This window comes from Papilio xuthus, unplaced genomic scaffold (genome assembly GCF_000836235.2).
Source record: "Papilio xuthus unplaced genomic scaffold, Pxut_1.1 DF828142.1, whole genome shotgun sequence".
Taxonomy (NCBI): Eukaryota; Metazoa; Arthropoda; class Insecta; order Lepidoptera; family Papilionidae; genus Papilio; species Papilio xuthus.
Genome location: NW_013530507.1, coordinates 3797938 through 3822883, shown reverse-complemented (window position 1 = coordinate 3822883; position 24946 = coordinate 3797938). Strand labels below are relative to the sequence as shown.

At 33.1% G+C, this 24946-nt stretch overlaps 1 protein-coding gene across 2 annotated transcripts in view; it reads left to right on the top strand.

The window, feature by feature from the left end:
• The first annotated feature begins 1355 nt into the window (after nucleotides 1-1355).
• Nucleotides 1356-24946, top strand: part of LOC106114518 (carbohydrate sulfotransferase 11) — a 31443-nt gene continuing 7852 nt past the window's right edge. Inside the window, exons 1-3 of one of the 2 annotated variants that reach the window (XM_013307759.1) lie at nucleotides 1356-1604; nucleotides 11370-11609; nucleotides 12913-12987. In XM_013307759.1, the coding sequence (XP_013163213.1) occupies nucleotides 11457-11609; nucleotides 12913-12987 (228 nt within the window). In that variant the 5' untranslated portion in view covers nucleotides 1356-1604; nucleotides 11370-11456. The remainder of the gene's footprint in view (nucleotides 1605-11369; nucleotides 11610-12912; nucleotides 12988-24946) is intronic. The other variant, XM_013307760.1, reaches the window with a different exon arrangement.

The following is a 24946-nucleotide window of genomic DNA, read 5'->3' as shown; positions in this document are numbered from 1 at the left end:
CCGTGGCAGTTAACTGCGGTATAAATAAATCTGCCCTTGGCAATGAATGGATCTGTCATGGTCGTCCACGTTTACCGTTCAATCACGTTTCTCTATATTGATCTTTCAACACATTTTGACGTAATTGCCTGTCAACAACTATACTTACCGTTGGTTTTTGAAACCGAAATCTCTGTATTAAACATATCGTCATCCCTGTCATTATTATTGACGAAACAGAGATAACAATATGTCTTAAACAGTTTTTTTTATGGAGACAGGCATGTTGTATCATTCTTTCACTCGGAAAAACACATCAATATATTTTATATGGATGTTTCGTCAGTGACAGGAAACAGAAGATGTATGTTGGATGGAGTCTTTAAGACTTTGCACTTAGTGTTACATTAATATTCATTCTTCGTTGTTGTTCCAAACTTCAACATAAAGAAACCAAGAAAACGAGTACAACGACATTTTCAAATGTTTTAAAATAACAAAATCTGAAGCCTGTAATCTTGTGAACCTTATTCACCCTAGATTTATTGACATAGCTTCCTCAAATAGTCGCATACAAGCTAGTTAAAAGTATGTATAATTTGGCCATGGACTCTTAACCTCTAGAGGTCTGTACAGAACCGTAGAGACAAACGTGAGAGCAAGGTCGACCGTGTCCGCTCGCGCATGCGCGGTCCCCTCTTCGTTGTGAATTACGCAGAGCAAACAATGTAACAGTGTAGTAGACATCGTGTCTATTTTATTATAATCCTTTATTATTCCACAATTAAATAAGACTGTTATTCTTAAAACGACAAAAAATCGTAAGAATTCTCAATATAATATGTTTAAATTCCATAATATCTCTCAATTTTTGGTAAATCTTTAGTAAAAAATAATTAATGGATGATTGAAAAGCTTTATATTTACAGCATACAATTTCATTTAGTTATTTTATTTTAAATACTCAGCCAAAACATTGTAAATCGAAGAAAAATTCGTCAAGGAAACGCGAAGAAAAGGGGTACAAAGGTAGTCTTGGAAAATCTTTTTTGGTTTTGGTTGTCAAATGTCTTTTTGGTCCATACTGAGAGGTTCTAAAGCAAATTAGTTTTGTTAAAGTAATTCAACATAACTAGAAATAGGGGATGTGAGTTGAGAACGGGGTCATCGTTTGCGTGACACGCATTTAACTAATTGTTGGCACAATTTTCGACATGTCTCGATGTCGTGTAGAGAAATGTGTTTCGGTGCGGTAACGTGTGATGCCAATTGCCGATGCCAGAAATAAAGCTGCACTGCAGTAGAGAGCTTGCAGCGGCAAACTGCGGATCTGACTGCTGGCTGGCCCTCCATTCATTGTCGTCCGTAGGTCGATATCCAACATTCTGACAGTAACGCCGCGAACATCGCCGTGAACGGACGTGCTGTCTTGTTCGTATCACAGCACACGACTGCGCAATCGTGTCAATATTTATAAACAAATCTAGTGCTATGTTAATTATTTTCAAATTTAATTCTGTGTGAAATTTATTTTAGTAAACTTAATTCTGTTTTAGTTAGTGTATCTTTCTGTGTATAAATGGATATTTTTTAAACGATGCACAAGCACGCGTGATTTTCGCAAGGTAAACCTTTGTTTTTTTTTAAATACCTTAAATTTATTGTTAAATAAATTACAGTAATAATGTTATTAATTTTACTAATTAGTTAATGTTAAATTAATTAGTAAATACAAAAAAAACGTTAAAATGAAAAATGAAATTGTTTTGCGACATTCGTTTTTAACTTTAATTAAGTTAAATTGTTTAGTTGGCAGTGACATTATTTAAGGTAATTACTAATATTATTACTTCCTCGCATTAATTGTGACAATATCGGTCATGTTACATCACGTATTATAAATTGAGAACGTAGGTACGTGATGTTTAGGAAGGTGGTAATAAAAACAATTTTTTATTCGTCGTTTTTGAACATTTAGAGGTTAGATCTCTTTGAGGTCATCGAAATGTCTGAGTGTTTTTATAAGTATGTCTCAAATGCTTAATGGTCTTTTATTTACGATGGACCTTACGCTTCGATTTAAGCTGCGAGAATTTTAACATACCTACGGTCTGATCACTTTAAATTCCGTTGTAAAAAACCTCAAAGTAAACAGTGACAACATAAAACGAGTATGCGCAAATTTGTACATTGGTATATTAAGGTATATTTTGACACGAGAATAAAATAATATCCTTACTAATAATACGAAAGTAACTCTGTCTGTCTGTCCTTCTTTCACGCAAAAACTACGGAACCGATTTAAATTAAATTTGGTACACAGATAGTATAGAGCCTGGGAAAGGCCATAGCCTTAACGCGAAAAAGAGTTTGTAAGGGGTTGAAATTTGTATGGAAGTATCGTCATTTTTACAGATAGAACAGCTTGTAACTTATTTTTTTTTTGGCTATTAATGTGATATAAGTAAATATGACATTCAATGTTTGTAAAAATATTACCCTCAAGGGTGCGAAATTATAATAGGGGATGAAAATAATTTTTGTCGTTATGTGTGTTAGTGTAAGTAAAATAAGTTGCCTAAATAATTAAAATGCTACCCAAAGACAGAATTTCACGCTGACGAAGTCGCGGGCACAGCTAGTATAAAATACATATAATGTAAATAAAGGTAACTCTGTATCTTTTTTTTCGTGATTCAAATTAGAATAGCATATAAGTAGCAGGGAAAATTCCAGGACTAACTGAATACTTTTGCAAGTCTCGGTGGCTCAGGGGTCAAGCACTTGACTTGCGATCTGCAAGTCCTGGGTTCGAATCCCGCCATGTATCAATGTGTTTTTCGATTTCCGATTTACATATGTACATTTATCCGACGTTCTTACGGTGAAGGAAAACATCGTGATGCAACCTGCACATATCTGAGAAGAAATTCAAAGATATGTGTGAAGTCAACCAACCCGCACTGGGCCTGCGTGGTCGACTATGGCCTAGTCACCCGTAACTTACCTGATGATGATGACAGGAGACTTTTTTTACTTTTTTCTTTAAAATTTGAGGGAGGTATGGAACGATAAACAGAATAAATATTTCGTTAACCGATATTTTATAGTCAACAGTAAAGTAAACATCTATTATTATTCGTCGTAGTCAACTAATTAATATAATGGAATATTTAATTCTTTGTTTACCTAAATTGAGGCCCCAATGTCAACGACTCTAATATGGGTTTATTTTGATTGATTTTGAAATGAACTAATAATAGCTTGTCTCTGGTACATTGTATAACGACTTTTGGGAATAGAGTTAAAATATGAGCATGTTTTGATAACATACGAATGTCAGCTTTAGAGTTAATAAATGCGTGCACTACGGATACATTTCGGCAGGGGTAGGCTTATAAAAATCTTTAGATTTTTTTATATCATAAGTTGGCAAACGAGCGAGCCACCTGAAATCGCTGAAATAGCGAAGCGACCGTTGCCCATAGACATACACAATTGCATATACGTTGCATTTAATCGACGGAGGAGAGGATGCACAGAAAGAAAATATTTTCCCTTCCTATGCATCCTTTCATCCGGAAAGTCCACTTCCCATCCTTTCCTTATAAGAAAAAGGGTAGGAAGGGTAAGAGGACCAAATGAGGCCTCCGGGACGCACACTCATCAGACGAAACGCGGAATTGCTTCCACTTCACGCCTGTCTTCTGTTTGGTCGAGGTATTTCACCGGGCGAGCCGGACCAATCGTGCGAAGATGTTAAAGCGGGTTCTACCACTGTTAGATTGTTTCAATGATAAACAAGAAAGGATCTGTAAATAAAATAACGATTGATTAAAAGGCGTAAAAGAAGGAAAACTGTCATAAAAGCATAATTCTTCTCGATAGTTCTTGCTTTATTATATTTACCAATTGGTTTTACTCAAATATTATTCGGGATTGATCCCTAATAACCTACTCTCATTGACATTTTCCCTATTTAACAAGTTCAAAATAAAAACGTTATGCAGTGTCGTTTTATTATTTTATTTGCAATTAATTATTTTAATTAAAACTAACTTTATTTGACTATTTTCCGTCCTAATTTGTATTTGGTTCGGCGTCATATAATGATTGTTACAAATATTATCCAGTCTCACTTTTTCATGTAAATATCGTCATTCAAGCCACGCAATTCTAATTAGAATTTAGTTCAATAAGATTTTATGTATGTTGAAGTGGAATAGCTCTTAAGTTGAAAGTTACTGTTAAGTACTTCACTTATAAAGTTTTGTAAATTAATTAACATTCTTTGAAAGAAAAAAAAGCTAAATTTTTCTAACATAATTGAAATGCTTACATACTTTCTTGAATATTTATAAATATAATAATAAATAAAGTCAATTAGTGAATAACTTTCATGATTTGACTTGAATTTTTTTTTGGTATAAAAAGACGGTTGAATGTTTTTAAACAACTAGAAGCCTTGTATGTTCGCTTGAGTATAGGTCACCTTTCTCGACTTCTTATAGGTCACAGTAAGAATATGAAGTTCGACAATATAAAATTAGTCAAGTAATAAATTAGGCATTGATAAATGAAGCAAAAGGGATATATGTTAGTCTTGGGAAGGTCTTGTTAATGATTTAATATGACTACGGCATATCGTGGATTTCTGACATCAAAATTTTCTGTATTAACGTATCGTCATCCTTGTCTTTCATCTCTAACATAAAAGAGATAACAATTTTCAACGAGGATTTTATACTAAGAAACCCACGGATAGAGAAGTAATATGACAAGATACTACGTTACGAATAGGATCTTGTGATACTTTTTGACACTGACAGTGAGGGCGCTAGTGTGCTAACATTAATTTAGTTTGACTTGTGCACAACTGGTCAGATATAGGAAATTTGTAAGTCTATATTTGATCTGATTTATTGCATACGATTTTTATTCCAGAAAATATGTCTTTGATAAGAATTATTCTTTTAACGTATAATTGCGGCTTATCTCAAAGTATGATGGAGTTTATCTAAAGAAAGATCATGGTCATTTTTTATTAAACTTATTTTTTTTTTTCGTTTAAAGCCAAAAAAACCCACATTATTTATTTTACCATACCAATAGGATTGTAAAATTACCAATATTCGTTTTTATATCGGCGAGTTAAAACAAAAGTAATATTGAATTTGCCTACGGATATTCACAGTAGTAATTCACGCGGACTCCACTCTGACACGACAATTTTGTATGTCACCGGTTGTACAGGAAAAGCTAGACTCTTCAATCAGACTAACCAAGGCACACGACGTCCACCACTCGTGCTATTTGATATTAAACCTACTTCCACTTAGATATAAAGTCCAAATTTCATTGCAGTTACTTAATAAATTTTGATAGGGCACAGAGTACTTACAAAGAAAACATTTATAAAAATACGTATCATCGATTAAGTATTAATACTATAAAATAGTGATGGATCGAACATTATCGTTGCTTTAAACACTAACAGATCAAGTTGGATATGGAAATTGTTCTCGAATAGCCTCTTACCGTGTTCTTCAAAGGATTGTGAGGAATGATATAATGGTCTCGTAAAGGACACGTAAAGGAAACAAGTCCAGTAACAGTGGAAATTCACCGTTAGTACATTCCATCAAGAATCACAATATTTGACCAAGGTCGCCCAGTGGCTTCTCATGTAGTTTCATCGCGTATGACTTTTGACATTTGCTACTTCAAGATGCGATGGGACGTTTCTACCTCAATGGATAAAAAGATAATAAAACAATAGAAATACGACAATAAAAATAAGTAAATTATAAATATTTACCGTGGCTTTCTGATACCGAAATCTCTGTATAAAACATACGGTCATCCCTGTCTTTATCTTTGATAACATAGAGGTAGCAATATGTTTTAAACAGATATTTTGGACTGAGAAACCCACGGTTAGATCATGAGTGATATGTATTATTGGTTAGATTAAACGATGGATTTAATTTTCTACAGTATTGCTTTTCATGAGAATCACATGATACTATTGATAAGAGATTTGTAGGTAAGGAACTAACCACATCACAGTAGTTGCATATGAAAAATCGCTTCGCTTCTGTTTCGCTTTCACGGTGTACTTCAAGCGTTGAATTATCATTCTGCTTGAGGGACGTCTTATCAGTTCCGTGAAGTTCAGTTTCACCCCATTTTTTTATCAATTCCCATTCAATTCAAAGGGCGAAAGTTTAACGGACATTGAAAACGATTGTTGATAACGGTTTATGCTGTCTGTACTTTACAGACTTTGACTTTTAAGAGACAGACAAATAAAAACAAACAATAAGTGTTTCTTACTGGTGTGTTCGTTTTATGTATGTAATTTTAAGCGTCGGAACGAAAAGCACAAAGATAATGGTCATGTCTACTTCACCTCAACCCCTGGGAAAGTGGCATAATTTATTTAGTACAATGGCGGCTCTAGATCTAGTCCGTTTTTCTATAGTCAAAGTATATCATGCTTTATTCGACTCGACCTTGTCGTAATGCTCCCGTGTACATCAGCTACCTTCCCGTCAAAATGTCGTCAAAATCGAAACCGGAGATTACCCGGAACAAACGCGGTCTTGCGGATATACAGACAGACAAAATAAAATAAATGGTATTTGGTTGTCATACACAAATGCATCATGTCTATGAAATATGTTTTTTTAGATGTAACAAACAGACATTCCAATTGATTATTGATATGTGTAGGTTAACATTCGGCAACATTGCGTGTTCCGATGTTGCCGAATCTTGTGAAGGCACGAGGAAGTATATTCCTGGAGTCGTGCAGAAGCCCAGTGCAGAGGGTTCCGGTGCGTTCCTTTGGAGATCTCTGGACCCTAGCAGTCGCACTTGAGGTTGGCCACCGAGGGGGTTTTAGTGAGTAAGAATCTCACATAAGTCTTTCCCCCAAAAGGCAGGGTATCTTAGAAAGATTTCCACCCGATACCAAAAAAAAGGTTAACATTCATGTCGTCTGGAACTCGAAGCCAATACTTAAAGAATATAAACAATTCACGATTAATGTGATATATTTGTTAATATTCCATAACATACAAAAATGCTTTAAAGATGAATAATAATATTGCAAATATTTGGATCGCCAACATTTATTATTTCGAAAGAACGAATCAAAACCAAAGTAATTTCATTTTCAACTTTAAAACGATAACATTAAGAACAATCATGGTATTATTTTTACAAACGTTTGATGTAAGAGAAGAGAAGATACGACAATTTTATGACATTATCTTAAGATAAACGAGATTGATAGATGAATACATAACCGAAATATGTCATCGAGATTAACTAAACTGTACTAGTTGTGTAAAATATATAGCTCTAAGAAATCTTACAGACGAAACTCAGTTAGATTTAAAATATAACAAAAATAAACTGGCTTAAAAAACATTCTTAAACAAAATGCAATAAAACGTAACATGAATATCATGTAATACTCACGAAAATAAGAAAGTTCTCTTCTTTCTTGTACTATTATTATTAATTCGTAGTCGGTTTTGGTTTTTAAAAAAAGAATTATCATACATAAACCCAGATAAAAAATGCAGATGAATTCATAACCTCCTTCTTTTCCTCCGGTTAAAAATCCATAAACATACAAAAATGCACTTAATAATAAAGTACTTAATGATTAAAAGCCCCCACACACTAGACTTTAAATCGCCTGATAGTTTGATCGTGGGCTAAATCATTATGACGTAATCGGTATAAAGTGTGCACCTCCATACGTGCTCATACTGATTAAACGCACGATCCTATCGGACGCCTAAAAGTCTCTAGTATGCAGGGGACCTTAAAAGTTCCCAGCAGCGTGTGAACTGCAGCTTACATAATCAAATACACATATTTGATGTCAAAACAAAGGCATGGGAATGTACCATAATTATTATTAACTGGTATTGTAAGAGCAAAGATAAAGCGGTTTAATACTTTTGTTGGCTGACTCATTGATAGATTAAAAATACCTCAAGTTCATTAACATCTTACTAATATTATAAATACGAATGTTTGGATGGATGTTTGTTTGTTAGATGGTATCGAAAAAACTGCTGCTTGGATCTCACTGAAATTTGGCATAGTTGTAAAACATAGCCCAACACATCCATGCACTCCAAGGCCCCGAGATATAGGAACAGCCTAGTTCGGGGTCTGCAAGATATTACACTGTATATTATTCTAACGTGTTTGTTAATTTATAGTGCTTTATTAGATGAACAGTTCTGCATTACAGTGAGAACAATTTAGTTGGGCCTTGTGTCAGAGAGGGTTGGCTCTCGTCCAATATGTAGGAGAGTCCACTTATCACAATTAAGCACGTGCCAACTGAACAAGAATAGAAGAAAACGGTTAGTGATGGATGTGTTACTTTGTAACGTTACGTAACGATCTATTATAAAATCAAGGTCGCGTTTAGAATATTTGGATACTGAATCATAATGTATTAATAGTTGACATACTTATAAACATACTAGCTGTCGTCCACGACTCCGTCCGCTTGAATATATAAAAAAAATAATTAGTGTAGCCTATGTGTTCTTTCAGACTATGTTCTATAGGTATACCAAATTTAATCGAGATCCGTTCAGCCGTTCTAGAGATATCTTTAAATACCCATCCATCCACATCACATCCATCTAAACATTCGCATTTATAATATTAGTAAGTTAAATAAAAAGCAGCTCTTTGAGGCATAAATTCGAAAAAAAAATGAATAAATAGTATGTCCGTCTCCTGGCTCTAAGCTACCTCCTCACCAATTTTCAACCATATCAATAAAATTCTTGAGTTATAAATAGTGTAACTAACACGACTTTCTTTTATATATACAGATACGAAGATTTGAGGGACAATCCGTTGCGGTAGTAAAGTATTTCTGTCACAATGTCAACGCCTATTGCGTTCTTTAACAAACATAATTACTGTCCAATTTAATTTATTATTAACCTTATTAATACTCATAAATTACTCAATTTATTAGTAACTAGTGTTGCGCGACTCCGTCCGCGCGCAATTTAAAAAAAAATAATAAGTAGCCTATATATTCTTCCAGATTATGTACTATATCTATGACAAATTTTAGCGTGATCTGTTCTGTTGCGGATATACCTTTAAACAAACATCCATGTAAATATTCTCATTTATAATATTAGTAAGTCATATGGAACAAAGTCTGAAAATCTGTTTGGAAGTATTTACTTTTTAAAATCATTCAATCTGTAGAAAGAGTTTCGTTAGTGTTTCGTACATCTTCTATGTGAATTAAAAATGCGTCTCATCGTTGGTTCTCACTGACAAAACAAGCGTGCAAATACGTATGCAGTTAGTAATAATAATAGTGGTTTACTATCACAGAAATTGTTTTCTAAAACAATACGATGCGACTAATAATAGCACGTGTCACTGTTCTGTTTGATGTTACATTGTCGCGCACGCTCCAATTTTTCCTTAAATATTTTTCTTTTCATTTCCTACAACATGTTTAAAAAACACTATAACTTAAATATTTATTTGTAATTATATTTACATAATATAGAACATAACAATTACAAGTTAAAGAAGATCTAAAACTTAGAAGAATAAAATAATATTATTTGCAGTACTATTCTGATTCCGTAAGAAATATTTTCGTACAAATAATAGCTACTTTGGTAATCAACTTTCAACTCGAGTTTAAAGTTGTAAAATATGTAACCATATCCTCTTCGAATTTAAATACTAATGTCCTGACTAATTGAATCAAATATCACACGAAACATGAACTGCAGTAATCTTGTTAGTAATAGGAAACTCCCCTCGCCGCTTCGGATTGAATTTGAAGCCTACACGACAGTGTCATATTTAAATCCAACTGCAAACTTAATAAGCATTTCATAAGATTTTGCTGTAACTATGTACCTTTCTTATATATTGAAGTAAGAAGATATAATAATTTATTTTGTTTTGAAACCTTAGTACTTCTGTTATAGTAGTCATTTTTAAAACATGTTTTCTCTATTTGTCAAAGATAATGACAGGTATGACGAATTGTTTTATACAGAGATTTTGGTCTCACAAACCAAAATTAAATTACACAAAATGGAGACTGTTCGAATTCATTTAATCTTTCTTCTATTTATGTCATTATGTAAGTAATAGGAAGAAAATTCTATTTAATTGTTAAAAAATTATTTTCCGACAAAGTTTAAGTTAAGTAAAGACTTAAATATTGATGGATACATAAATCACAATCAAAAACGGGTTCGTAAGAATGCGGAGGTCCGCCGGTGGGATGACCGGACCGGCTCAATTCCGCAAACCAATTTTCTCGAATACAACGAGCAGCGCTTTCGAATTAAACATTAAAGCACTCTATAGGTCGTTGGTTACAGATATAGAGGTTAATATTTTAACATGTTACTCGTTCTCTAATATTTTCTTACTTTTCTGCTTATTTGGACGTGTATTTTTAAGTATTCAACCTAAAAAACATACGAGTATATTATATGCCATGGAGTCAAACTTTTGAAAGTCATAAATGGAAAGTTTTATGTGGGATCCGGCTGTTTAATCCAAATGTAATTTAGGAAATAAAATTACTATTTTAGTAATATTATAAATATAAATTTTTATAGGAATTTATGTTTGTAGGTATCTCCAGAACGGCTGAACGGATCTCAATAAATTTGATCGGGAAGTACATATAAGCTACTAATTATGTTTTTTTTATAATTCCTCGCAGACAGAGCAATAGCCGAATATATTGACCATTGCAACGGAAGAGTATAGTCTGCGTCGGAAACACGTATCGTGTCAGGAAATTAGTCACCGGGTCAATTACTCCCAATTCATATTTGCTTTTATCGACCTACAATGCAATCGTTATTTTATATATAAAAGATTTGAGATTTTCATACTTATATTAGTGAGAAAAGGAGCATAGGAAGTACTTACCTCAGATAGACATGAAGACAGAGGAAATTATTTCCCTTTTCAGTTCGTTTATATCTTTTGCAAGGTCAAGCCTTTATTTGTGATTCCTTATAATTATCATAGTAAAATTACATCTTACTTCTTACTAATATTATAAATGCGAATGTTTGGATGGATGGATGTTTATTTGAAGGTATCTCGAAAACAGCTGAACGTAACCCGCCGCATAGACGTAGAACACAGGCTATTAATTAAGTATTTGTTTTAATTCCGCGACGGAGTCGCAGGCGACACCTTGTTATTAATAATTATTACGCCAAATTATATATTTTATGTTGTGTTTTTATATCACTACATGCTAGATATACTAATAAAGAAAACATATTTTATTATATTAACAACTCTAGTAATATAACAATTTTATTTTGTTCCAGGTGACAAGACGGTGCGTGGTTACTTGAAATACTGTGAGGTATTTAAAAAGTGACTTTTGTTTAAAGTGATGGTGTCAATAATATAAAATGGGTAGAAGAAACATGAGTATGTTGAGATTAGGAAGATGCGTTGCGTTTCTCGCTGCGGCTGCATTTCTTTTGCCTTTCACAATACTTCTGATGGTGTTTGACCAACAATATAATTTCACCTACAACTCCAAACGCGTCTTCTATCAAGAGGTTAGTATATCCAAAATAAATTTTAATAAATACAACTGAAACACAAACTGAATGACTATGTGAAAAAGGATATGAGTTGAAGGGGGTAGATTCGGATATAACGGCTGATAGAGATGTATGGAGGATTGCATACTGTGCTGACCCCCATAAGGATAAGGGCAGGTTGATGATGATGACAACTGAGACACAAACTTAAGAAAAAATATTTTTTTTAAAAAACATCACCCTTTTTGTCAGATATTCACTATAACTACGTTAAAAAGTGTTTACCAATTAGTACCTTTTGTTAGATAAAATTGATGTTAACAAAAATAATCAATAAACAATCCATTAGACAAACTATGTGAATCTCAAAATCGAGAAGTAATAAAAAAATTTGCGTACAGTTTTTATAGCATTAATTCGAGGTGAGAATTATAAACGTGACTAAAACATGGCGAATGTGGTTTTATCACGAACAAAACTAATTGTTCGATATAAAATATTTACTTTCGTAAGACTTTCAGAGTAAGATATATTTTTTTTAATTACAAGGTAACTAAAGTACGTGGTACACGCGTTGAGTTAATTAGACAATTTAATAAGTTCATGATAGAAAAGTGGTTGTATTTGAGATTTTTGGTTGTTTAAGAATTTAAATTATAATAAAGTATGCAGTTTGCAACTATTGACATAAATTATATCATCAAAACGGTCTAATAAAATCAAATTAACAACCATACCCTTCTATTAATTTCCTATTGTCGTATCTTGTCTCTTTCTTGCTTTCTTTAATAACTGTAGGTCTGATGATTACGGATTTATATGTTTTAATTCTCATGTTATACCTTGGCTGGGAATCTGATTATCGAATGAATCGTTCAATTCAATTGAAATTTAACAGTGGTAGAGCCCGCTTTAACATCTTCGCACGAATTGGGCCGGCTCTCCCGGTGACATACCACGACCACACTGAAGACAGGCGTGAAGTGGAAGTAATCCCGCGTTTCGTCTGATGAGTGTGCGTCTCGGAGGCCTTACTTAGTCCCCTTTCCCTTCCCACCCTTTTTCTTATAAGGAAAGGATGGGAAGTGGAAGTGGACTTTTCGGATGAGAGGATGCATAGAAAGGGAAAATATCTTCTTTCTGTGCATTCTCTCCTTCGTCGATTAAAGGTAGGCAACTCATATGCAATTGCGTATGTCTATGGGCATCGGTCACTTCGCTATATCAGCGGTTTCAGGTGGCCGCTCGCTCGTTTGTCACCTTATGATATAAAAAAAATTCTTACGTCGATTAAATTTCAAAATTTCTTCTTTTGCAGAGCGACTTCTATAAAATTAACGGAACACTATACGCCCCCGCGTACACGCTAACAACACCTACTTATAGGACACAGGTAAATTACATTGGAATATCGTAGGCCACTAATATTAACGCACCTGTGCTTCCTAACACTAACAAAGGTCTGGAGACGATTTTGCACAAAATATTTTATTTTCAAACAGTCCGAACACGGACTTGCTTTTAATGTGTAGTATTTGAATTGGCACTTATTTGAAATCCGCACAACGCAAGATAAAGAGCTATACGCTCGATATCTTTATGATAAATTGGTATAATAACAAAAACTTTTAAATAACTAATATTAGTCTTTGAATTGGCACTTGCTTGATTTTATACAAAGCGTAAGATGAATACGTATACTCGCTATCTTACTGAAATACTTCTCAACTAATAAATTAGTATGAGTAACCAAGTTCTTCATTGTAACTATAATATTAACAGATATATTAGAATAAATGCAAATAATTTACTAACATTATAAAGTACTAACTTAATTTAGTTCTAAAACAAAAGAATAACATATAATTAAATGATTGCTTCCAAGTTCAAAATGATGATATTTTGCAAATTGGAAAACTCTCCTTAGAAATAGAACGGCAAAAAGTAATTCCTCTACACTTAGGATGTTATAATGTTCACAGTTATATATTTAATATCTAATAATAGCATTTAAATTGGATGAGCGTCGGTGGCTCAAGGGTTTAAGCACTTGATTTGTAATATGCAGGTCCTGAGTTCGAATCCCGCCATTTACCAATGTGTTTTTCGATTTACATATGTACATTTATCCGACGTTGTTACGGTGAAGGAAAACATCGTGATGCAACCTGCACATATCTGAGAAGAAATTCAAAGATATGTGTGAAGTCAACCAACCCGCACTGGGCCAGCGTCGTTGACTATGGCCTAGTCACCTCTGTCTTACGGGTAGGCTCCGAGGCCGTCAGTGGGGACGTATAGCTGATGATGATATAATTGGATTGCTCCACATTAAACCGTAACGTATAATTATGTATACCTTTAGGCACAATTACCTCGCATTTTTAATACAATATCGTGAGTTTATTGTATGATTGTGAATGGCTATTGTGAAGTTGGTCGCAATGTATTGTCTTCGTTTTGCTGCTCAGTGGGAATACCGTTGTTCCACCAACTAAAGGTCGAGCCTTGCATACCAATTTCGTGGTTTTGACTTTGGTACATGCAGTTATGTCGTATTGTACAGTTTGCTATTTGCATATTGCATCTAGCTCGAATCGCTTACGAAATTGTATTTCTTTCTTGGCTGATTTATACAAGGATTGTTGAGTATGTACTATCAAGTAATCTGGCGGTATTTCACTTCAAAGCGGCAGCCGTTTGCACGTTTGCATTAAGACCACGACACGGAAATAAAAACTAATAGGAAGCATTTTAAATGTGTCTGTATGCAAAAAGGTCGGTCAGTGTTACACGAATAATTTATTTTTACTGTTATGCCTTCGTTTGCAAATCACTGCTACGTAATTGGTTTTTTATTAGGGGCGGAGTTTGTCGCGTTGCAAGAAACAAGGCAATTTTTTTATAAGTAGAGTACTGTGAATGGCCCTGATTGTACAATTGTGAGGTGTTCTAGCTTTAAATATCTTCAAAAATATTTGATATTCACTTCGTATATTTTTGGAATTATAAAACTGAAATAAATTGCACGTTATAATTGCTTCCTCTATTGAAATTTCGTCATTGCAGAGTAAATATTTATGTTCGGAAACGTATATCAGTCGACGTTTTCGGACACTTGGTATAATTTCAGAAGTGATATTTGAACGTTAATATATGTATGTAGACGAGAGCGCAAAATTCTTAACATTTTTGCAATGTTCTAGATTCGTGATAGTTTATATTCGCCAAGAATTAATCGTATTATTTTTACTAACTATTGTATTTTTGTTATAAAGCTATGACAATTATACAAAGTTTTTCTTTTGTCAATTCGAAAAAAGGACAAAACGAATAATCAAAATAATAATGATATACAGCGTGTCCCAAAATTCACCGATAAAACGGACGTGGACGTGCATATACACCATTACCGTTTTATCGTTGAATTTTGGGACACGCTGTATATTCGATAATGTTTCAATATTACTGTGGAACAAATAAATCTACAATACTTACAGTAGGTTTCTGCGACAAAAATCTGTTTAAAACATATCTCTGTTTTTTCAAAGATAATGATAGGGATAACGATATGTTTTATACAGAGGTTTTGGTTTCAGAAACCAATGACTAGTCTTTAAAAAAATGCAAGTATAACCAGGTTTTTTATTAAGTAAAAATGGTTAACACTAAATCTTTATCGCTTTGTGATTAATGAACGAATCATTATTATCGCCTCTTTAATTAAATTACTTCTTTACGATTAAGAAATCTAATTATTGTGTACCGTTTTTTGGTTACAATCATTAATTTCTAAAAGAAAGATAGTGTTTAAAAGCGTTTTTGTTAGTTAATTTTTAAGTATTCTTTTTACTACTTTATTTAAACAATCAATCAATAGGCGAACTATTATCTTTTAAATAATTGGTTCTTTAACAGACTTGTTTAATTGTGAAACCTTTACACTTAAAAAACCTTGTGTTCACCACAAATACTATGGGTCACCACATTCTGCCTTGATCCAAATAAATCTTTGTAAGAAGCATTTAATGAACAGTTCAGTTAATTGAATTATGCATTTACTAAAAACAAAATTATGTATTTTGTATGTTACGGTACGTTTTCGTATCATAAAAATTTTTACCGCTATAAAAACTGGTACTTTCAAGCTGTATTTAAATCAATATTACGCATTTATAGCATTTCTTTTGCATTAAACTTATATATGTTATGTTGTGTACATATTGTTAATATAATTTAACAATACTATTATATATAGACATAAAGTCTATAAATCTTATATATAAAAGAAAGTCGTGTTAGTTGCATTTATAACTCAAGAACGGCTTTACCGATATGGCTGAAAATTGGTGAGGAGGTAGCTTAGAGCAAGGAGACGGACATAGGATACTATAATATTTATTCATTTTTCGAATTTATGCCTTGAAGAGCTGCTTTTTATTTAACTTACTAATATTACAAATGCGAATGTTTAGATGGATGTGATGTGGATGGATTGATGGGTGTTTGAAGATATTTCTAGAACGGCTGAACGGATCTCGATTAAATTTGGCACACCTATAGAACATAGTGTGAAAGAACACATAGGCCACACTAATTAAGTTTTTTTATATATCCACGCGGACGGAGTCGCGGTCGACAGCTAGTAAAAGATAAATAATAACGTTAACTTTAATATGTAATTGTTTGTTTTTAAACATATTGCTATCTTTGTTTTGTCAAAATAAAAGGGATGGCGATATGTTTTATACGCAGATTTCGGTTTGAGAAACCCATGCTAACACCGAATATTTCCAACAGATATTTCTAAAATGTTATTAAAATCATTATTTAATTATTTCTCAAAAGATTAAAGTTGAGACCTCGTAATTTTTATAGTTTTTTTTTTTTAGTTTTTTGCCGCTTCAATGGGTCGGATGACTCGACACAATGTTAAAAGCGTTGCCTCCGATGTCTTATTACAGGGCTGTGAATAACGGCTCGCCTTGACTCTCCGCGATTTCTTCCGCGCAATCGCACTTTTTGCGATCGCTTATACTCATAACTAACTGTTATATGGCTTCGAGACATTATTAATATCATCATTATTCTAAGAATTAATGCATTCTGTTGTTCGAAATGCCATTAAAGAGAAAAGTTCAATACATGCATAAATTTTATCGTAGGTTTCTGCGACAGAAATCCCAGTTTAAAACATTTTGTTATCTCTGTATCGTCGAAGATAATGTAAGGCATGACTATATATTTATGCAGAGACTCTGGTCTCAGAAACCCAAGATAAATTTATCTTATACAAACCTGACCTAAAAATTATTATATTTATTTCTGAGAATTAAAAAAGGTATATCGATATCACAGGAGAACGAAGAGCTGGCAGCAACCTCGGACAAATAATTAGTATAACTATTTAAAGGGGGAACGCTGCCAGTAACTCCGGAACCTTGCCTAAAGGGACTCCTTTTAATAATATATTTTAGTTATTCGTTTTTAATGTTTTATTTAATATAGTAGATTTAAGACTCTTTTGTCATAAAGTGTAGTACCTGGTTGACCGAGCTTTGCTCGGTATTGTTTCTTTTTTTTTTAAATTGTGTTTTTTTGGAAATTATATTGAAGTACGAATTACTAATAAAATGATGAATATTTTTCGATCTTACCGATAGAAACAGTTAAGTTTATGTTTAAGTTGATTATCGATAAAACACGAATAAAATAACATTTTCTAAAAATGATTACTAGCTAGATCGATTTATCGCCCCCGAAACCCCCTATATACAAAATTTTATGAAAATCGTTGGAGCCGATTCCGAGATTCCAATTATATATATACAAGAATTGCTCATTTAAAGATATAAGATTTGAGTTAATTTAATTTTAAAACTTATAAAGAAAAATATGAAATATGGTAATCTTTTAACACAGTGTCCAACAAAACTGTCTGCAAACAGTTTAACTGTGTGATCTCATGAACGCAAATAAACTAAAACAACTAAACTTCGGGCAACTTGCAAAATAAGCAGTCAACGAACAGTTAACGAGTTCGTCACACCAAAAAAAACTAACCGAGTGAACATAATCGAGCGATTACTTAATCGTTTGTATTCTCTGTCCTTTATTCGTCTGCTGAAGAACATTTTTATTTATCTTGTTGTCAACCAGACTATGAAACGACAGATGAGTTTTTAGTTGTAAAACGTTGGTGTATAACAGTGGGTTTTTACTGCGAAATTTGTACAAAGACAAATTGTCATCTCTTTTTAAATCTTTAAAAAAACAGAGATATCGATATTATTTTGTTAGATGTTTGAGCAGTGAAAATGCACTGTAAATGGACGGAATTTACCGCAGTGCGCCACATTCTGCATACACAGCTGACCGCAGATATTATTTTCCTACATTAAAAAATAACTTTTTCGTTTTAAAATAATATTAGAGGGCGCTTATTTGCATCCTCTGAAGTTGAGCCGACTCAAAGTAATGTTTTTACATGTCGACGACGATTTAGTTTTTAATTGATCAAGACGTAATATAGGCAATTATTAACTTAATAAATCTTACTTTTTATTATAGTACAAATGTTTAGATGCATGAATGGATATTTCTTTGAATGTATCTCCAGAACGGCTGAATGAATCCGTCTGAAATTTTGCATATACGTAGTACATAGTCTGTAAGAATGTATAGGCTAATTTTATTTTAATTTCGCGCGGACGGAGTTGCGGTCGTTAGCTAGTTATCAATAATTTAAAGATTCATTAATTAACCTAGAAAACAAACACTGAGGCAGCGTTAATATTACTTTTAACTGGATATGTTTGATTTTACAAACATACAAGTTCGCTTTTGATAAAGTTCCGATATAAACATTATGTTTGCGGAAAGAAAATAATTCACCTGGGAACCGACAGACTCCGTTCGCATAAGGTAAATGCCTAACGGACTTTCAAGTCAGTAACTTGATTTTAAAATTACTTCTTGCTTATTTAACTTATTTTTTACTTTAACTCTTTTAATATAACAGTATTATATACTAAAAAAATCTTCAAAAGACTGCATATGGTAGATAGGTATAGATGACGGATTAAATTATTGAAAAAAAAAAACTTATTACATGTTAGTTTAAATAAATAATGTAAGTTTATTCCAAGCTAAATCAAAATATTATAAAAGGATCGACACTCAATTATATTCCACTGTATAATTTTGGTCAAATCACATTTCCAATGAACATATAGTAAAATTAGCCGCTATGTTAGGAATTTAACGTTTCGTCTGTTTACAAAAATGTTTACAACAACTGTTTATTTCAATTGTTACAAGTCATCATCAGCTCACTATACATACCCACCGAGGGGCTAGAAGTCTACCCTTAGTTCAGAGTGATTAAGCCGTAGTCAACCAAGTGCCAAGTGCGGGTTGGTTGACTTCACACATATCATAGAATTTCTTCTCAGATATGTGCAGGTTGCATCACGATGTTTTCCTTCACCGTAATAACGTCGGATAAATGTACATATGTATCGGAAAACGAAAAACACATTGATACATGACGGGATTCGAACCCTGGACCTGCAGATTGCAAGTCAAGTGCTTGCGATTGTTACAAGTATTCACATCAGAATGACTTAATTAAACTTTTCCGTATTAAACTTAATTAATCTATTTTTAACTGATTTCAAAAAACTTCTCAAATCGTCCGTATTTTTTTTTATTTTATGTCTTCTTCCCGATTGCTCTGTGATTTTAATATAACACAAGGCTTTAATGTTTTCAATTAGACTGTAACACATAATTTTTATCTGCAATAGATTTTGTGATAAATTCGTAACCTGACATGCCGACAAATATAAATAATGTTATCTGGATATTGAAACAATCGAACAAGATAGCACTGAACGTTTCCAATTTTATTGTACATTCGTATAAAGCTCATATCAGCTCAAGTTACACTAAGACAAATCCTTTTCTATCCTATTTGTAACCCTATACCTGTAATTCCTTTTGCTACTTCACAATCCTATTAAAAAGCATCGATTGTCATGACTACGGGACTATGAAACCATTTTATTTAACATCAACTTAAGTTTATAATTACCGCTTACTTCGAACAAAGTTGTAACTTAATTTAATACAACAAGTTTGTAGAAACTATTGCTAAGTAAAAAGCAACTGGCAAAAACTTTTCGACCTTTCTATATACATCATAACTTTACTCCTCACTAGATGTAGCCAGTGACTCCGTCCGCGCGGGATTAAAAAAACTTAATCAGTTGCCTATGTGTTCCAGATTATGTTCTTATATTCATACTTCCAAACATTCGCATTTATAATATTAGTAAGATTTTGACACATTTTGTCGATTCTATTCCCGGCATCGCTTAATGTGGCTTTGTGAAGGAAAGGTGTGGTTTCAATTTCCCTCAGCAAACAGTAATAAACATTGTACCGGCGGTATTGACTGGAGTCCCGACAATAGAGCGGAAGTAGCGTGCGCCTCGGAAGCACGCCGCGGCCCGCATCCGGCGCATTACTTACGTCATTAGCGCAGCCGATAGGTCCCTCAGGTTATCTGTTACACTTAGGGCTGCCAACTATCAAGTAGACTCGAAGGCTAGCAGCGAGAAAAAACACCCATGACTTCTTCTCAACAATCATTCGTTGGTGGATGTCGAAAATCATAACGTTTTATTTACACTTTCACACAACTGTAGGTAGATATATTGTCCAATCCTTAGCCTAAGTATGAATTAAATAATATTTATCAAAATTGAAAATTGGCAGCCCTAGTTACACTCAAGTAAACTGATGTCATAAAACTTTTTTTATCGGACTTCACAGTTTTAAGTAGAGATATGTTTTTGACCTTTCATAAGATTATCTTACATCTTCTTTTCTTTATAAAAGCTACAGGACACTACAAGATGCAATAGTAAAATAAACAAATCCGTAATCAAAACAAGCTGGCTAGAAAAAAATTAAAGAGCTTGATTGTTTTCATTTAAAAATGTTTGTTTTTGTTTTAAAGTTGTTCGTTTGGAACATGCACCAAAATGGCAACTCTATAAATGAGTTCAAACCGCAAATATAAAACCCGGTTAATAGTTTGAGACCGGTTCCCATGTATGCATAAAGTAGGTATAATATACATAATAACAAGATTCATAAAGTTGACAATTTTAAAATTAAGTACTTTTTAAAAATACGTATTTTCAACTGTATATCTCATCATTTTTGTCAAAATATCAGATTAATAAATATAACTTCGTTTGCAAATTTATCCTATAAAAACCCGTCCAAATCTTAAACTAGAATATTCGTGTCCTAGTTAAAAGCAAATGACCTAGTCCTTTTGATATCTCACGTCACATTCTGCATAAAACGTAAGATTAATATCAAATTTCGAGTACGATAGACATCGATGCTTCTATTGTGTTTGAATATTCAGGTCACGAAGTCTGCATAGACGGCGGCTTTGTTTAAGGAAAGATCGTTTCAAACAGATCCCTGGCTACGGATTAACTACACAGCACGTCAGTATTCAATTATCTGTTCGTGCTGAGAATGTTAAATTTGTATGAAGTGATAAGTGACAAGATTGTATAATATTTAAAATCAACAATCATTGAGTAGTATAATAGAACTGACCGTGAATGACAGGATTAAAAATCTTACTAATATAAATGCTAATGTTTAGATTGATGGATGTTTGTTTGAAGGTATCACCAGAACGGCTAAACGAATCTCGATGAAATTTGGCAGATGTAGAACAGTCTGGAAGAACACATAGGCTACTAATTTATCGGTTCCGAAGACACTTTCTAACATCCATCCATCTATCCAAACATTCGCATTTATTATATTAGTAAGATTGCATTTTTAAGTTAATACTATCTGTGATTATTTTTAATGCCTTTTTGACTTAACTGTATAAGACATATACCTAAAATAAGATTACTAAAATTGAAATAAAACAAATGCAACTTTTGTCTCTAACCCGAAAATGTGTTTCGTATCAAATAGCAATTTATTATATCAATGTATATATGTACATAATTATATTACACTTATGTACAAATTATGATGCTTATTTACTATATTTGTGGATTGAAAAATATCGTATTAATATCGAAAATCTTGTTTACGGAAATCCGAATACGTATTAAAGATTCTAACTCTCGTCACATTACTGTCGTAAAGTTGTTCGGCTACTTTCCTTTTTACAAGTGTCGTGTAACCGGGAAAACTCTTATGTACGATTTCTTACGTATTATGTACAATACATAATGATAAAGATGTCTATATGGAGATTTCACATCAGCTTTTACGAGTTATTCTATAACACAGAGTATAATGTGAACAGTTCAACAATATTAAATCAAATGTTATAACGAAACTGCGCCCTAACACCATTGACAGCTAATCCTTCGTTTTTTGCGAAAGATATTGTCGACATGAAAGGTGTGTCTGTTAATAATACTAATAGTATAACAAAAATCAAACTTTTTGGAGGCTCGCAGTTAGTTCCGAGCGTACTTTTGCTTAGTTCGATAGAAGAATAAGATGTAAAGGTATGCCCAGCCCCGACATACCGATCCCTAAGGATCCCACGCGGACGTAGCATGTGACAAATGTGCAGAGAATGCGCAGTTTAATTTAGTTCGTTTCATGTTCGCTTAGCTTTGTTCCTGCCTACACACCACACTTTAAATTTTGTTCCGAGTTATAGTCTCGTGCGAAATTCCAAGCCGCCATAAGGTTTGCATAGTACTATATCTTACTGCGAGTCATGTCAGGGTTATGATTGATGTGGGACCTTCAAATGTATTCAGACCTTGCCAGAAATATAGGCTATTATATTAACATACAACTGGTAAACTATTTTTATGAGTACATTGTATTTGCTGGCAATGAAAATCGAAGGATGATCTTGAGGTGATGTAAGTTGAGTATGTCAAAGCATTGATCTATTAAATTTGGGTAGTCGTTAATAAGCTATTGGAAGTAAATCGATTCGCTCGCTCCGAGTTAATTGAGTAAAGGCGATTCCTTCCACGATCAATATTGTAGACGTGAACTATGTCTATCGAATGAACTATAAATAAAACACGCTGTGCCGTTGGAAAAAAGACAGTAAGTTAATAAATAACTAGCTGTCGCCCGCGACTCCGCCCGCAAGGCTTTAAGGAAAACTTAATAAGTAGCCTATGTGTTCTTCCAGAGTATGTTTTGTGCCAAATTTCATCAAGATCCGTTGAGCCGTTCCTCAGATACCTTCTAAAAAATTTCTATCCAATTATCTAAACATCCGCATTTAATATATAATAGCTGTCGCCCGCGACTCCGTCTGCGCGGAATTAAAAATAAACAGAATTAGTATCCTATGTGTTCTTTCAGACTATGTTCTATATGTATGACAAATTTCACTCACATCTGTTTCCCCTTTTTGGGGATACCTTCAAACAAACATTCATCCATCCATGTCACTTATTACAAGAGATGATAACTATTGCATACATTTTAAGGTTATTTGATTTTATTTATGTGTAGTTTAGTGTTAATTACATATGATAATCGACCCTCCAAACAAAACTCATTTTGTGGTTTAGGTTTTGATAGATAATACTTCAAATAGTCTAGAATTAATTGGAATATGCAACGCAAAAATGAAGCGTGATCTATGCAACTCTTATACTTCAGACATATTGTTAAGTAACATGCGACTGTCGACGACAATAATGTTGCGTGCTTATTTATTCAATGTACGACACTTATGTGACAGTAACATGCAAAACAAATGACGGATTTAAACATAAAGTAAGTTGTAATTACTATAAACTCACTTTCCTTTTCCAAAAAACTTTTCAAAGGACTTAGTACGAATATTAGCGACACGCGCCTTCATAAAGTTATCGTCAAAAAATTTCAAAATTTGTACGTCGAATTTTTGTCGGTGACTTAAGGAAAAAGATCTCGCGTATATAATATTCATTCAAGGCCAGTATCTACTAAATGCAAAGAAGAAACATATATAAAATAAAAATAATTGTAATAATTTATCAGGAGACAAAGAAATAGTGGAAAAGTCTAAGAAAATCATGCATTTAACTTACCTAAAACAAACCTACTATCAGTGGACTGCCACGAATATTCGCTACAAGCGCCAACATATCGTATTGTAAATAACGTCAAAGTTAGTATGACTTTTTTAGTGTACTTTACCCCAGATAAAGACGCTGTACAATTATCACTGGCGATCACGAAACTATGGCGATTGTCGCAAATATTAGTAATAGGCCCTCACTACCGGCGTAAGAGTGAGCATAGTTTTTCCATCGTCCAGGGCGCTGGACATAACGGGCAAATTACATAGTATCATGAAGAACTGTGACATGACTAAAGGCATGTCAAATATTCAATAGAAAATACGACCAGGGCGCTGGCCAAATTCTGCCTAAGTTTACCCGACAGACTCCAGTGTATATTAGTAGTAGTATTTCTAGAATATTTGTATTATTCTTTAAAAACGTCAATTTTATCTTAACATATTGTTAACTTTCCTTGCATTTAAATGCAAATTCACGGTTGGAATACGAAACTTTCTAAGCGTATGTTTAAGTTCTTGGTACGACGTGCAAATGTACAATATACGGTTCACTTTCTCTGGTCACTCGGTCATAAGAATTGCTCATCAGTAATACGCAATTATTTTAACTAACATATTAATTAGTGGATGTGTAATTTTATAATTAGTTTTCAGATTAGTTAATTCGATGAAAGGCCTGTCACTTTTACGCGCGTACATCAAATTAAGTATTTTAATTTTTTGTTACTTTATATAACTTCACCTTATTTTTGAAAACAGATTAATAAAAACAAATAGTACTAACTATTACTTTCTGACATCAAACTCGCTATTTAAAACATATTATTATCTCTGTTTTGTCACAAATTATAGAGATTTCGGTCTCAGAAACTCATGGTAAGTGTATCTTGTAAGTATTTATAAAAACTATATTTGTATTATGGCTATAAAATTATATTAACTTGAATAAAACAATTTATTTGCTTTTTAATAATGAAAGTTTTGAATAAATCAATTTATTTCCAAGTCAAGGTCTCTCAAGACAGATTCAAACGCTTATGCAAATTATGTAAATTAAGTCAGTCTTACAATTACGTAAACATCATTTAGAAAACGATGTTACAAACATAGCTAAAGCTAAAACAAAGAATATTCTTCAATAAACTAACAAATTATAGCCAAAAGCCACAATATTTTTTTTTTCCAAAAAAAGTAATCACCGAAATAAACAGTAGGTATTAACTCTTTGATCTTAGCTCTAGAGATAATT